Source organism: Etheostoma cragini, chromosome 2, assembly GCF_013103735.1.
Source record: "Etheostoma cragini isolate CJK2018 chromosome 2, CSU_Ecrag_1.0, whole genome shotgun sequence".
Classification (NCBI taxonomy): domain Eukaryota; kingdom Metazoa; phylum Chordata; class Actinopteri; order Perciformes; family Percidae; genus Etheostoma; species Etheostoma cragini.
In genome coordinates this window covers 29,240,267-29,256,503 of record NC_048408.1, presented here as the reverse complement: position 1 = coordinate 29,256,503, position 16,237 = coordinate 29,240,267, and the positions used below count along the sequence as shown (strand labels likewise).

The following is a 16,237-nucleotide window of genomic DNA, read 5'->3' as shown; positions in this document are numbered from 1 at the left end:
ACCAGAGTCTGCTAGGACCATGCTAATGGACCAGAGTCCGGTAGGACCAGGCTAATGGACCAGAGTCTGGTAGGACCAGAGTCTGGTAGGACCACGCTAATGGACCAGAAATCTGGTAGGACCAGGCTGATGTACCAGAGTCTGGTAGGACCAGGCTAATGGACCAGAGTCTGGGAGGACCAGAGTCTGGGAGGACCAGGCTAATGGACCAGAGTCTGGGAGGACCAGAGTCTGGTAGGACCATGCAAATGGACCAGAGTCTGGGAGGACCAGAGTCTGGGAGGACCAGAGTCTGGTAGGACCAGGCTAATGGACCAGAGTCTGGGAGGACCAGGCTCACGACATGAGGAAAATATCTCCTTGTGATTATTTTTTACTGATATTGCGATTGCAATATAATTCACGAAATAGAAGCGAATAATCATATTAATATTGTGATTAATCGTACCAGACCTAGCTATGGGTTAAGTGTCTTGCTCAGGGACACATTGGTTGATTTATAGCAGTAGGAATCTAACCCACATCTCCAACACCAAAGCCATGTGCTCCATCACCACCCACTGCCTACATTTGTTGCGGCATTTAACACAAAAACAACCAACCTTCTCCAAAGCCTCCAGTGCAAACATTTCAAGGGTTTAGTGCTGAAATAATGAATCAATCAACAGAAAGATAATTGTCATAAATTAGTCTTTCTTTAAGGGCAAATGGCCACTTTTCAAATGTGAGGATTTGGTGCTCATGTTTATTTTGTATAATTAGTAAGTTAACTGTACGTCGTTGGGTTTTGGACCAAGATATTAGTTGAATTTCCTTTTCCAGCTGTTTGCTTTTTGTTTCAAATGTCACTCGTGTTCTTTGGAGTTAGTGATATTGCCATTTTTAATGTAGCGCTATTTCTTCAATCTGTTCTTGAGAGTGAATCAGTTAACATCACATTAGTAAAATGTGTCACATAAACAAAGAGAGTAATATTTGCTAACATACACATTTAGACCACATATATTCATGTGGTCTGTCTTCATAGCACTAAAAATGTGTGTGTTGAGTTAGTGTTTCCAAGCAGGGTGAGGTGTCAGAACAGCTGACAGGTGTCTGTGCTCGCACAATGGAGCGTTTTACACCCTGTAAGCACATGTTCTCTCTCTGAAACAAGAAGGGCCATCAGGGAGGAGAGCACAGACCTCTGCCAAGGCCGATTCACCCCTAAATGTAATGGGCTCTTCCCTGGTACATGGTACACCCTTCCACCAAGTTTCAGTACAAATGGGGCCGGTGGTTTTTTATCCCAAAACATTTCCTTCCTTCCTTGGCGGAGGTAATAAACGCAAAGCGAGCTGGTTGTTTTATGTGTTAGCTGCAGAGTTGATACAATCAACACACACTTTATCAACAAGCCACAGGGAATACAACAGGTTTGACTAACGGTAACGTCAACTGAAAGCAAACAAATATGAGCACAGTGTGTGTGTGTATTCTTCAAATTGACCCAAAAGACTTTTAAAGAAGAGTTTAACGCTCCTAAACTAAAGTTACAATACTAATTTTGCTTGGATATAAAAATTTAAAAAATCTCAGAGAACTTCTGCTGTAAATTGTGCAAGCAAGAAGCAACCTTCAAATATGTTTTATAATGCACCAAGTTAATGTTTAAATTAAGAATTTACCCCCTAAAAGTTAGTTTTAAGTACTTTTTAATTATGCATCCAAGGTGAAAAAGGCCTTTTTTTTAAAGAAAGATTTCTGGATTGTACAAATCAAGATCAGATCACTCAAACAAAGACTGACTTTAATTGAAAAATCAATTATTAAACCCAGGCCTACTCAATAACCTTTGTTTTCTTTTGGCTGGTGAGTGGTTCTAATCTTGTTCCGTGACCTTTGGGCAAATGTCACTGACCACATCATTTTAACTGTAAGGACAGTATGGTGCATTTACTCAAATACTGTTCTATCACTGTTGTAATTTCAAGTACTTGTACTTTACTTACGTTAGGTAACTAACGTTATACTTCTACACGTAACCAACTACATCTTACAGGCCTATAGTGTACTAATAGTACTACTTTTTTTGTTTTCATGTGACAGTTTTTCAGTTCTTTGTTTTTTTTTTATCCCGTTCCTGTCCAGTGAGAACCAAATATCTCCAGATGTGTTGACGTTGGAACAAGTGTTCCTTTGTGTGTTAAGAAATTCTCCTTCTTCTTAAGTTAAATAGTCTTTTAAAAGCCTCTCGGATCAGCTGGAAAAAGCATGTCACAAAGCTGAAAACAGGGCTGGTATTCTGTCACCATTAAAATATTTAAAACTTTTTAGAGATACATAGTTCTCACAGCACAGCAACGCTACAAACATGATGATCTTATAAAATAAGATGCACTGCTGCCAATAAAACAACCCAACAGTATATAAAAGGAGTTAAAATTAGCACAACCTTAAAGGTCTACAGCAGGAAAATGCAACATTCAGATAAATGCAGCAGGAATAGGAAAAGCACTGACAGAACATTTTACTGCACACTAAATACTTTTACTTAATACATACTTTTACTTAAGTAATATTTTTGTAGTAGAGTATTTTCACAGTGTGGCACATTTTCTCACGTAGCTAAAGGATCTGAATGCTCCTTCCACCACTGAGAGGTAACGGGGTGGGAGGGGGCAACATGGTGTTGCCATGATTTAGCAAACATTGGTGAGCGTTAGCTAGCCGCTAGTTAACAACTTCACTAATATATAACTGATCAAAATGGTCGTGCCTTATAGTAATGCATTGGAGTAGCAAGGGTGCAACGCTGCTGGCACACCACCAACCGCTCTTGAAGCCCATTAAGTGCATTGCCAAGCGCCCGTTAGCAGGCTAATGTCAACGGTCCGAAGGCTAAGCTAACGTGAGAGTGCAAGTCCACGGGACTGTTGTGCTAACTAGCTTCGATTAGCTTCTGGCTAGTCACAGAAATATCCCGACGTTAACAAATGTGGGTCTCCCTTCAGCCAGTGTGAGCCAGTCAAGAAACAGTTAACAAGGCTAGCACCTGCCAGATAACGTCAACGTTAGCTGCCAACACCGTCAGCTAGGTAGGTTACAACTGATGGGCTGGTGGCTAACACGTTAGCTATAGCTAACGCTACCAAGCTAACGGCACTGGTAACCGTTAATAACGTTAGCTAGCCAGTTGGTGAGATTACATAAGAAGATCCCCGCCATGGACACACAAATCCACCCATTCATGTGGCCGACCCCTCGGGTTTAACATACCTCCACCACAGCCTCCAGCTTGCCTTCAAACGTGAAGTCGATCAGGTCGGGCTTCAGACACAAGCCATAGTTGACGGGGTAAACGTCAGTTGGTAACCGTACGAAGGGCCTCCGCTCGGGCATGGTTACTGTATGTTGTCTGGCCGCGCGGACGAAGACGGTGTTGTGCGGGACTCTATTGCTTTTATTAGCTAGTGCGGAACTCGACAGTGATGGTGGACAGCAGGTGGTGAGTCTGTGTACGAATGACAGCGAAAGCCTGCGGCCCAGGAGCAACAACATCAACTAGAACCCTCCCAGCACTGCCAGCTACACACTCTCTCTCTCTCTCTATCTCTCTCCCGTAGAAAGCCCAAACAACTCAAGTTGAGCAGCGTCGACCAACGGACACGCAACGTCATCACGTCGTGTCAGCGTACGTGCTGAACGTGTGTGAGCGGTGTGCATGGCTCACATACTGTACATTATTAATAACATTAACGGTATATGGCAGGGATTCTGTGAATCATAAAAAAAGAAAATTTCCCATGTATATTTTTCCCCATGTATTTATGCAAGGATGTTCTGGATAGATTTAGACCACTTTCTAAAAAAAAAAAAAATAAAAAAAAAAAGTTAACATTAATGCTGACATAACATGTTTAATGTTAGCGAGGAATAGCCACATCTTATCTAATGTTAAAAACAAAAAAAGCCATTAAGACCTTTGAGTTATTTAATGTAAAACATTATATCAGAATCAGAAAGAGGTTTATTGCCAAGTACGTTTTTTAACACATGCAAGGACTTTGTTTTGGTTATATATATATAATATAATATAATATAAGTGTAGGTATAATAATAAAGAACACAAGTGTAAATATATGTAAGTATATATATGAATACATACTGTATATATGTATGTTAATATAATATAATATAATATAAGTATAGGTATAATTATCAAGAACACAAGTGTAAATATATGTAAGTATATATATTAATAAATACTGTATATATGTATGTTAATATAATATAATATAATATAAGTATAGGTATAATAATAAAGAACACAAGTGTAAATATATGTAAGTATATATATATGAATACATACTGTATATATATATATATGTTAAATGATTCTATGATTGGATCTGAAGTTGTACTGAACCTTACATGACTAAATTGTCCTAAAATAAATAAATTAATCTAATTGGTTTGGGTTACATAATAACTGCACAACATCGTTTTATTAACCGAGAAAAAAAAAAAAGCAGGACAAAAGCTTTATTTTGAAAATCGGAAACCGGAAACACACATTTTTTTTTTCTTCCTCAGTGCTGTCAAGATGGCGATGCCCTTAAGGAGGACGCTGGTAGCTGTTCACAGAGCAACATGCAGCAGTTTGATGGTACTGAGACTTTTAATAACACTTTTTTGACTTTATTACAAAACAGACAATACGTTGTCGAAGCTGCTCGTGTGTTTTGCTTGTTACTAAAGCGTTGCTAGGTGCATGATCCTGACGATGCTAGCTTAGCTTAGCTAACGGTAGCTAACCGACTGACACGGACATCCGATAAACAGCACAGGCCAAAAGTTTTAACACACCTTCTCATTCAATGCGTTTCCTGTATTTTCATGACTATTAACATTGTAGATTATCACTGAAGGCATCACTACGAATGAACTATTAACACTAATTAATACATATTAATACATAATACTTATTATGTATTTAGCAAAAACGTGTAAAATAACTGTAAACATGTGTCATGTTCTAGTTTCTTCATGATAGTCATGAAAATAAAGGAAACGCATTGAATGAGAGGGTGTGTTCAAACGTTTGTCCTGTTCTGTATATGGAAGAATATTTAAACCAGGAAAGAAATATTTGGACATTATTGAAACCCTTAACTGATGTAAAAGTAGTAGTACCACACTGTGAAAAAAAATCCATTAAAGTGCTACTTAAAGTATTCAGTCAAATGTTCCCGGTCTCTGTTTTCCCTGTTACCCCCTTATGACCTCATAAGGAGCAAGATTCCAGATCGGCTCATCTGAGCTTTCATTTTCTCCAAGGCAGAGCAGGATACCCAGTGCTCGGTTATTAGAATATATTATATTATATTATATTATATTTTACTTTATTCATCCCACAACGGGGACATTTTGTCATCATCAACAACGATGGTGATGATGTTGAGTAGTTTAATCTACAGCTATGCGTCATATTCATAAGATCGTCATATGTAGCAGCTGTAGCACTTGTAGCGTCGCTGTCCCGTGAGAACCACGTATCTCTACAAAGTAATACAACTTTTTATGGTGTCAGAAAAACTGTCGCTGTTTTCACCTTTGTGGCAATGCATTTTCCAGCTGATCCAAGAGACTTTTTAAAGACTTTATTTATGTAGTTTATCATAAACCTTTAACATCAACTCATCGTGAGATGCAAAAGTAACGCCACCATTTGGGATAAATCAGAAATGATTTGGCTTTTTCTTTTCTTGCACTTCTTTTATTTATGGGGTTTGTCACAATATCGGTCACTTGAACCACTTTTGCAGTAAAATGAGGGCTGCACAATATGAGGAAAATGTCTAATTGGGATAATTTTGACTGATATCGCGATTTGGCTGATATTACGATATGATTCAAGATGTCCGTCTTGTCCATATCGATGTCCTTTACAGATGTTTGTCTCGACGTGCTGTAACCAGGTCCAGGGTCCTATGTTTCTGCAGAAGAAGAACCAGCTAAAAAACAGTTTTTAAACTGAGTCAGGCCCGTTTATATTGCAACGAAGTGGTACTTTTTAACTTTCGGGCATAATCATTATGAATAAATGAATGAATGTTGGAGGGATTGATCATTTTTCACTTGAGTTTTTAGCTAGTTTAGCCTATTACTGTTAGCTTGTTTGTATTTATGACACTTATATAAACTGTTCACATTTCTGGCATTGTTTACATTTGTTTTTTTTTTGCATTTTATTGATCAATTTTAGCATTTCTATGTGTTTTGTGCGCCCTCTATTTCACTTTGAACTGCAGCTACACCACAACAACAGTCTCCCTCGGTATAAATCAAGTTTTAATCTTCTTTTAAAAACGCCTTCTCGCAGAATGCTGAGGCGTCTTTGGACGTGCGGCATCCCGGTCCACTTTACCTGCCGGTCCGGACCAAGAAGCGGTACTTCATCCCCCCAGCGGTGGGGCTGAAGGGGAAGAGGGAGGAGAACACGGAGGCCAAGGCCCGAGCGGCGGGCATCGTCTTCAGGCAGGAGTACGTCGAGAGGCCCATCAACATCGCCTGCACTGGTAATAAAGTCTTTGTGTTTTTTTAATTATTATATATTATTATCATGTTTCTTAACAGGCATACGTGAAGGCATCGCTGGTGTGGGATGCTTCTAGTTTCCAATTTTTTGAATGTAAAGACTGCAAAAGGCTTTAGGTTTTTTTTATTTATCGATCTAATATATTTATAAAATTCAACATATCAGACTTTGTGGGGATAGAACGATGAAGATGATGATCAATAGGATAACCATACCTAATAAAATGTGTTTATAGTGGAGAGTATTAAACACTGGCATTCAATAATAAGAATAAGAATAATTTAATAATAATAATAATGTATACGTTATTAATCCCGCAAGGAGAAATTACAATCGTTTCACTCTGTTATTATTACACAAGCATGTTTATTAATTTAATGATTAAATAAGGCAGTCTCTCCAAACTCACCTCAATTATAACTTGTCTCCTGCTAGTTGTACTACAGCACTTGCTTTTACAAAAAAATAGTTAAATTAATTAATAAATATGTTGGTTGTATCTCTTTTCGGTGTTATTTAATTTGTAGACGCCCCTAAGCACTCGTCTTACTGCCGGTAGCGCTAGCAGCAGAGAGCAGAAGTTATCAGGCAGGTGCTATTTAAATAAACTCCTGGTGTACTTACAAACTTTCCAATCCATCGTTTTATGAGTACATAACATATTTGTACTACTGTAGAAGTTGGGTATAATTTCGGGCATTATTAGTGGGGTAATTTAGGAGATACACAGTCGTTTCCATTAGCGCCTGCACTGAGCAAATCAGCTGATCACACTAACTCGACCCTAGGGTGAAATTACTCCGACCCATGACTTTTAAGCATTATTTAATTGGACTTTTTTAAATATAAATTAATAAATAATTGTTTTATAGTGGTCGACAATCCGACTTAATTGCCATTTAGAGATGGTGAGATATGTTCAACACAAGGACTCCTGTTATTGTATTTTGTGATAAATGCCAGTTCACAACTTAAAAGTGTGAAGCAAACTCAATTCCATTCAATTCAAACTTTATTAATCACTAAAAGGCAATTCAATTTTGCACTCATTCAGTCCCATAAAAAGAAAAAGAAAAAGACTGAGCGAAAAAAGCACCATTGCAATCACAACAGCAACAGATAGCGCCGCCCTGATGGCATTAAAGATGATCTTCAAAAAAAGAAAATGGCCAGAATTACCCATGATTCTCTTAGTTTTCAGGACTACCAGTTTCTTCCAGAGGGAGCTCAGGTCTAGTCCAGCGCTCTTAGAGCAGATTGAACCAACTCCTCATCAATCAGTCAAACTATTTATTTAGTAATACCTCTCCCGGTTGGAGGGTACGACCGGACTGATACTCCCTGTCTGATGTCTTTCCCAGCGGGAATCTTCGACCCGTACATCCCCCCCGAGGGCGACGCTCGTCTCTCCACGCTGTCTAAAGAAGGCCTGAAACAACGAACCGAACAGCTGCGACAAAGCGCCGGCTCACAACTAGCGTAAGACTGTTTCTCTTACTCCTCGTGGTGTTCCTGTACGGATGCTTTCCTTGTCAACAGTCCGGATGTTGCTGGAAAGAATGAAGCTTGGTGTGTCGTTGCCATTGAGACAGACGGCACCTCTTTCTTACCGCCTAATTAAAGCTGTTTCTTTGAAGTGGGTCCAAAACATCTGACCTTTTGGGACAAATACAAGGAGAGTGGCCACAAGTGGGAGCACGTTTTTCAGTGATAGGGACCCACTTTTGGAAGGACTTACCAGCTGAAATAAAACCACAAACCCAACTGAGAACATTTAATAGAAAGGTGAAACACTGGCTGGAGACATCCAAACATGTAGCCACTGGGTCAGGTCCATAAGTGCAGGAGCACTCATGCACACACTCATTGTCCCTGTTGTGATGTATTGTCTGTGCTAGTTGCATGCCAGTAATATATCTGGATTATATATATATTTTTTTTTTTGAAAGACCTAACCAGGGACTGGGGTTGGAAATTAGCCCATTGGCTAGAAAACCTTTTTTGCAACCATTCAATTCAATTTTGTTTATGGTATCAATTCATAACAAGAGTAACCTTGAGACACTTTACAGATAGAGCCGGTCTAGACCACACTCTATAATTTACAAGGACCCAACAGGTCTAGTAGTCCAAAGCAAACAGTGCGACAGTGGCGAGGAAAAACTTCCTTTTAGGCCGAAACCTGGGACAGACCCAGACCCAGACCCAGACCCAGGCCCAGGCCCAGACCCAGACCCAGACCCAGGCCCAGACCCAGACCCAGGCCCAGGCCTAGACTCTTGGTAGGCGGTGTCTGACGAACGGTTGGGGTTAGAATGAAGAGTGGAAATAACAGTTACAAAAAATACTAGTTTGTAGTAGTTCATGGCGTAGCAGGACACTGTGCGGCATTACAAGGCACAGCAGGACGTAGCAGGACGTAGCAGGATGTAGCAGGACGTAGCAGGACGTAGCAGGACGTAGCAGGATGTAGCAGGACGTAGCAGGACGTAGCAGAGCGTAGCAGGACGTAGCAGGACGTAGCAGGACGTAGCAGGACGTAGCAGGATGTAGCAGAGCGTAGCAGGACGTAGCAGGATGTAGCAGAGCGTAGCAGGACGTAGCAGAGCGTAGCAGGACGTAGCAGGACGTAGCAGAGCGTAGCAGGACGTAGCAGGATGTAGCAGGTCGTAGCAAGTTGTAGCAGGACGTAGCGGGATGTAGCGGGACGTAGCAGGATGTAGCAGGTCGTAGCAGGTCGTAGCAGGACGTAGCAGGACGTAGCAGGGCGTAGCAGGACGTAGCATGGCGTAGTAGGCGTAGCAGGACAAAGCAGTGCACCGCTGAACATCTAGCGGTACCATGGCAACAGCTGCTACCATGAGTTTGGAGCCTCCCTGATCCAAGACCCATCTACACACATTATTATGTTTCTGACTGTGATTATTATCTATGCTATAATGTGCTCTGCATTTCCCCCGACAAAAACAACTACTGAATAACATAAAAATAAGTGGACACACTTTACAATAAATGTAAGAAAACAGTTAAATGTATTTTATTCATTTTTTTCAATGTTTCTTTCAGGATTCGTAAAATCAAAGAGCACGACTCTCAGTTCACAACGAAGAGCTTTGCAGAGCGAGCTCAAGACATCTTCATCGAGGCCCACAGCGCCCTGACACAGTAAGAAAATCAACTCTCCCTTCACGCAGCCAGCTGACGTAGCTCGTCTCAGTCTACCATGTAATCATTGTCTACTGTTTGCCTGTATTTCTTGTGTGTCAAAGTCAAAGTCAAATTCTGCTTTATTGTCAATTTCTTCACATGTCAAAAACATACAAAGAAATCGAAATTGCGTTTCCCTCTATCCCACGGTGACAAGACATTTATAACAAATTTTGTCCACAGACAAACATAACATTCAAGTAAACAACATAAAAAAAGTAAAAATAAGAAGATATATACAATGAGGAAAATAAGAGCAGCGAAATTTGTGTTAAAAATGTGCAATTGTGCATACTGTCGACAGTCTATGTAATGTGCAAAAAGACAGGCGGTAGCATAGTGGTGCTGGTTATGTTTTTGCAGAAATGTGTTTTCAAGAAGAAAGTGTGTTTACTTGTTTGTGTGTTTTTGTTTTTTGCTGTTATTGAAGAAAATGCTGCTGCTGTAATAACAAAATATCCCCGTTGTGGGATGAATAAAATAAAATATAATCTAATCTAAGCATCGTAGTGTCAAATCAGCACACACCTCCACATCACATCTCAATATTCTTGGACAATTATGTATTAAAAGTACTTGGTTGCAAGAGTTTATTGGCTACATGTGTTGTACAAGATGTTATTTACTCACTGCTGCTACTTATATTCCCACTCATTTCTGTTTGACTGTATCTCGGTTGACACTACAACACATTTGCACAAGAGCCCGACAGATAAAGGTTTTTTTGAGGCCAATACCATACGAATATTTGGTCATGTAAAAATCCGATATGCCGATATATCGGCCGATATACTGTATATTTTAAAACATAATCCAGAAACGCGTTGCTAAACAAAAACAGATTTTTCTAACATTAGTTATTTGTAGTTATTTATGATGATCTTGACTGTTGTTTTATGTAAAGTGCTTTGAATTGTCATGTTGCTGGACTGTGCCATATAATTAAACTTGTCTTGTCCCATAGGTTTTTTTCCGTAATGTTTAAAGGAGAAGTAACGCTTGCCATTTTGTTTTGCAGGTTCAACAAGGAGAAGCTTCACTCCTTGGTGACAGAAAGATGTTACCCTGTGAGTTCTTCTTCTGAATGTTGAAGTTTTTCACTGATTCAGTTTCCTCGTGTCCCCACTTTATTTGAGTTTCTGCTCCTCCGTCCTGTGCTCAGGAGATGACGAGGGGGAACCGTTACAAGACGATCAGATGGAGGTTTGTAGAGTCCCTGGAGCCCCCCAGGGTGGTCCACGCCCGCTGCCCCGACATGGTCACCAAGGGCAATCTGTACGGCCAGGTGACGGTCCGCATGCACTCCAAACAGGTAGGACTCGGATGTTGTTGTTTTGGGGAAAATATGTTTATTGATTTTTCAAGAAAAAGAATAAGGAAAGAGGAGAGAGGGAAAAATAAAAACTAAATAACCTGAACCTATAGAACGTATAGCACATCTTGGATTGCAACAATATCCCATGGTTGTAGTTAGGATGGAGACTATAATAAAAAAACATCTTAAGGTAATAATGTTAAATGAATTTGACATATACAAATCTGGCAATGTTGGTCCTAACTTTTAGAGCCCTACAAGGACAGGCACCCCCATACATCTCAGACCTGATCCAGCTGCGTACATCCTCATGTAGTCTGAGATCAACAGGCCAGAGACTATTAGTTGCCCCCCTTACACATTTTAAAACCAGGGGGGACCGCTCATTTCAAGTCGTTGCACCTAGGTTGTGGAACGCTTTGCCTCCTTCCATGCGCTGCTTAGATTGTGTGGAAAACTTTAAAAGTCAGTTGAAATCTCTGCTTTTTAAAGAGGCTTTTAACTAGATAGTAGGGTGGTTAGGCTGGTCTTATGTGTACGTGTTATTCTTTAGTTTTTTGTGATGCATTGTATTTATGAGAGTTGTTAATGCTTCCTTTTGTCGTGAAGCACCTTGTGATCTTCATCTGAGAAAAGTGCTATACAAATAAATTTAACTTACTAACTTACTTACTTACAAATCACATGCTATTTTGCACATTGAGGTTTTATAAACTAGCCATATGGTCTATAGTTTCACATTTTAAATGTAATTCAGTATCGGGTCCCATGTCTTATCAATCCTGTCCACAACTCGTATCTTAATGAACTGTTGTTGACTCAAGCTCAGCTTTTTTTCCTCATAGTGTGTGCAATTTTTACAATTTTTTTCAAATTTCATACAGTTACTCATAGGCATGTGTACCAAAAACTTGAACTTGAACTTGATTTATGGTTCTGCGGAGGCTTCACGCAGAGCTTTCGGCGTACTTCTACTGCGTTGGTGTGTGCAGGGCCGACGTGTGTGTGCGTGGGGAGTGTGTGGTAGAGCGAGAGAGAGAGTGACGGCGATGAGGACCGGAACGAGTACTGACTCTAGAGTCACAGTGAGGGAGACAAAGTGTCTCCCCTGTTCTTTCTGACCAAGGTCGGAAATCTGTAGCAGGAAAAGTCAACCCTCTCCTTGATCCCGACCACGCCGCGGCCGAGCGACGCGTAGCTCCATTTTTCGGGAGGTGCACAACGGCCTACGCCATAAATCAGGCTTTTATGTTACAGATCTACACACCGTTTATGGCAGGGGTTAAACACTGCACTTTAATTCGGATAGCTTCTGCCCAAACTTTATTTGTACTACCTTAAATCATTGTGATACTGCTCATTTTAGCCTAAATCTTTATATATATATCTATATATATATAGATATATATATAGATATATATATATATATATATAGATATATAGATATATAGATATATCTGTAAAAGTTCTGTTTATAGCAATAGCCATCTGTGTATATATATATATTTATAGTACATATTCACCTGTGAACTCTGTTATAGTAACAACCATCTGTGTATTATGTTCATTGTACACATACATATCTGTAAAAATTCTATTTATAGTAATATCCACCTGTATATTATATTCAGTACATATCCAGCTGTAGATCTTGTTCACAATACAACTTATCTATATAGCCGTAAAATTCTGTCTATAATAGTATTAATCTCTATATTTATTCAGTACATTTCCATGTCCTGCACTTATGGAACCATTGCATATGTATATGTATATGTCTGTATATATATGCTCTTACTGCTATTGTACTTCTGGTTAGACTTAAACTGCATTTCGTTGCCTTGTCAAAGTCAAAGTACTTTTATTAGTCTCCCTAAGGAGAAATTTGCATTGGACACTGAGCTTAGCTGCAAGAGTTAAACACAACGACAAGCACGGGGTTAAAAAACAATTAAAAAAAAACATATATACAGTCAACATATGGGCTACTCAATGGCCTGGGCAAATAGCAGATTTACGATTTTCTATACTAGATAAGATAAAAGCCATATTTCAAGGACAAAACCAATTTCATTCATCCATCACAGTCACAGATATACCTTAAAAATATTCATAGTCATACTTTCATCTCTGCTTGTACCTGTGTAATGACAATAAAGTTGAGTTGAATCTAATCTAATCTAATTCTGGAAAAAGCAAATTGAAGGGCAGTTTTGTGGCTTGTGTATCAGGTTTAAAGACAATATTCCAGGCAGAGTTTAGATGACTGTGTGATCCTTCTTTTACGTCTGCTCGCCCTGCAGACGCTGGCCATCTACGACCGCTTCGGGAGGCTGATGACGGGCAGCGAGGAGCAGCCGAAGGACGTCTTAGAGTACCTGATCATAGAACGACACCTCGTCAATCCCTACGGCCTATGGAGGTTGCACGGAAAAATAGTTCCTTCCTGGGCTCCGGCCAAAGACCCTGTTGTTAAGGTGACCCTCCGCTCTGCACCCGCTGCCAACATTTATCTTTATAATAGAATAAAAGGGCAAAGGTCAGAGGCCCACTTCCTGTCGAAAACAAGCAAGGAGCACGCCAAGCTGCTGACTAATAGGTTTTATATGATTTGTCCAGAATTGGATATGTACAGTGGCTTGAGAAAGTTTACACACGCATGCTGAAGTTGATTAAAAAGAGGAATAAAAAAAAAAGATCTTTTGGAAATTGATCGTTATGCTTTAATTCAACAAATTTAGGAAAATCCAGTCTTTTAAGGACTCTAATTTTCTTTGTGAATGAATAATGTATCAAAAATAAATAAATGTTCTTCCTTAAAATCGAGGGGCATAAGTATGCTAAAATATAGGGGGGTGTATACTTATGCCCCTGAATTTTAACATAGGGGGGTGTATACTTATGCCCCCTGTATTTTAACATAGGGGGTGTATACTTATGCCCCCTGTATTTTAACATAGGGGATGTATACTTATGCCCCTGTATTTTAACATAGTTGGGTGTATACTTATGCCCCCTGTATTTTAAGGAAGAACATTTATTTATTTACAAAGAAAATTGGAGTCCTTAAAAGGTTGGTTTGGGAATGGTTGGAATGCGATGCTGTGGCTCCGTCCTTCACACACAAATCCCTGTTGCTTGGATTTTAAGTGACCCTTACCCTGGTAATCTGTTAGTTTATTCTGATGTTGTACAAGTTTCCTCAGCAACTAACTCGCGTTAAGGAGCATTGGTGACTGAATACCTGAGAGGAAGGGTTCGGTGTCTGCGTCAGTCTTCACAATGTAAGACTGGAAAAGAAGTGGACTTGACTGATATGCGTCACTGCAAAACGTCGACTCTAATCACCTTGAATCTGTGAGTCACAGACCCTGCTGTGGTTCAGATATGCCAGACAGATGGAGCCCTAATGTTGCCTGGAAGGTGTTTCTTACAAAAAAAACACTACTTCACCATCAGTCTCTGCTCGAGACACCTTCCTCCTTCGCATAGATATATGGATATAATAAGAAAACAAAGGAAAATGTATTATTAAATTCATCAAAACAGAATGACGTCAGTCACAAATGGTGTTTATCAATCTGAAGTGATTCCTTTCATGGAGTTTTTCTTTTTTTAAATTCCTTGCCGTTTTTGTATACACAATGCTACACGTATCTTAAGAAACCTCTGAGATTTGACTCATTCTTAGGGGTTATTTAAGGATCTGCCACCTTTCAACCACAATCTGCCAAGCCAACTTACAAAATAAGCTCTTCAATCAGCTGCAGTGCATGAAATTAAACAGAAATGCAAACCTGGGGCACGTTCAGCCCCGTCAAAACGTTTTAATGTAAACTGAAACGAGGGTGCGTTGGACACCCTGCGCACTGCCTTTTCATCACGAGTTTACAGACACATCGCTGGAGGTAACATCTCTGAAACACCCTGCAGAATGAGAGAAAACACCTCACTGGGGTGAGGACGCACGTCATTCACCCGACCAGATTTCACAAGTATCTGCTCCGTATCTGCTCTGCTCCAGATTCAATTCTAAGAAAATCCAGGAAAACATTCTCAATTATATAGAACAATAAGGGAATGTAGGAACAAACGATTAAATCCCAATAGGATGGTTCTTTAACGGTGGTGTTAAGATGTTGTCCTGAGTCTTTCTGCTGTTTTTAAATATTGCAAAATGGTTTTCTGGTCTTGGTTTTAAAGCCTAATTCACCTCGGAAAGAAAACATATTTATGCATTTAGTGTTGATTTAAATTGACGTGACTTATATTTTAAACTCTGCTTTCAAATGACGCTAATCTGCTCCACTTTCTCTTCCAGACTGTCATGATTCCTGGTCCCGAGCTGAGGCCAGGACAAGAGTTTGACGCCCTCCACTATCAAGTTCCCAAGCCAGAGGCAGTGCAATGGAATAAATAGGCCACCAGGTGGCGCTGGTCTTCACTTCAAACCACAACAGGACACAATGAGCAGTCATGGGGCCAAATGCGGTTTAGGTTTTGGCGGTGGCTGGTTAGTTTTTCCACTTTTTGGCAGGAAACCGGGCTTCCTCTGGAGGCTCTTATCGGTTAAAATGCTGTTGGCTATGGAAACGGTGGAAGCAGCAGGTGAGTTTTAGGATGAACAAACTCTTCTGAAGCCAAAAGTCTGCTTCCTTCCTTCTTTCCCTGCAAAATCACCAAACAAAACTCTGGAATAATAATACTGATAACAACAGCTCTTTTCCCAGATTTGTTTCACACATTTTCATTCTGTTTTGAGTCTAACTTAAAAAATAAAATGTAGAGCTTTCCAGAAATTGAATGTTTTATTGACTTTGATGAATATACTGCATGTTGATCTCAGGAAATACAAAAATAAAGTGACCCATCTTCGTCTCTTCACACCAGTAGCTTCAAGTGGGTTTTTCCTCATCAGAATAATCTTCCATAGAAGATATTGCATACGAAATTGAAATAAAACCCGAGCTGTTTCTCTATGCAAATCAAGGAATGTGTTACAACAAATTTGTTGTTTTTTCTTTTTACGTGACAACAAATCACAGCACGTTCGTTCAAAAACACAAACATGCAACAATGCTCACATAACTGGGTCACACTATTGACAAAAAATTTTAAACAATGAGATTGCTGAA

At 39.7% G+C, this 16,237-nt stretch overlaps 2 protein-coding genes across 2 annotated transcripts in view; one reads left to right on the top strand and one right to left on the bottom strand.

Annotated features, from left to right (window-relative positions):
• The window catches only part of npepps (aminopeptidase puromycin sensitive), a 26,925-nt gene extending 23,322 nt beyond the window's left edge, over positions 1-3,603 (bottom strand). The window contains exon 1 of the mRNA XM_034883999.1: positions 3,259-3,603. Within this exon, the coding sequence (XP_034739890.1) occupies positions 3,259-3,540 (282 nt within the window). The 5' untranslated portion in view covers positions 3,541-3,603. The remainder of the gene's footprint in view (positions 1-3,258) is intronic.
• Positions 3,604-4,536: 933 nt separating this feature from the next.
• Positions 4,537-15,991, top strand: mrpl45 (mitochondrial ribosomal protein L45). Its single transcript, XM_034901338.1, has 8 exons — positions 4,537-4,648; positions 6,365-6,560; positions 7,942-8,059; positions 9,647-9,745; positions 10,806-10,854; positions 10,950-11,099; positions 13,406-13,579; positions 15,424-15,991. The coding sequence occupies exons 1-8, from the start codon at positions 4,586-4,588 to the stop codon at positions 15,520-15,522; spliced, it is 948 nt and encodes a 315-aa protein (XP_034757229.1). The 5' UTR covers positions 4,537-4,585; the 3' UTR covers positions 15,523-15,991.
• Positions 15,992-16,237: the final 246 nt, after the last annotated feature.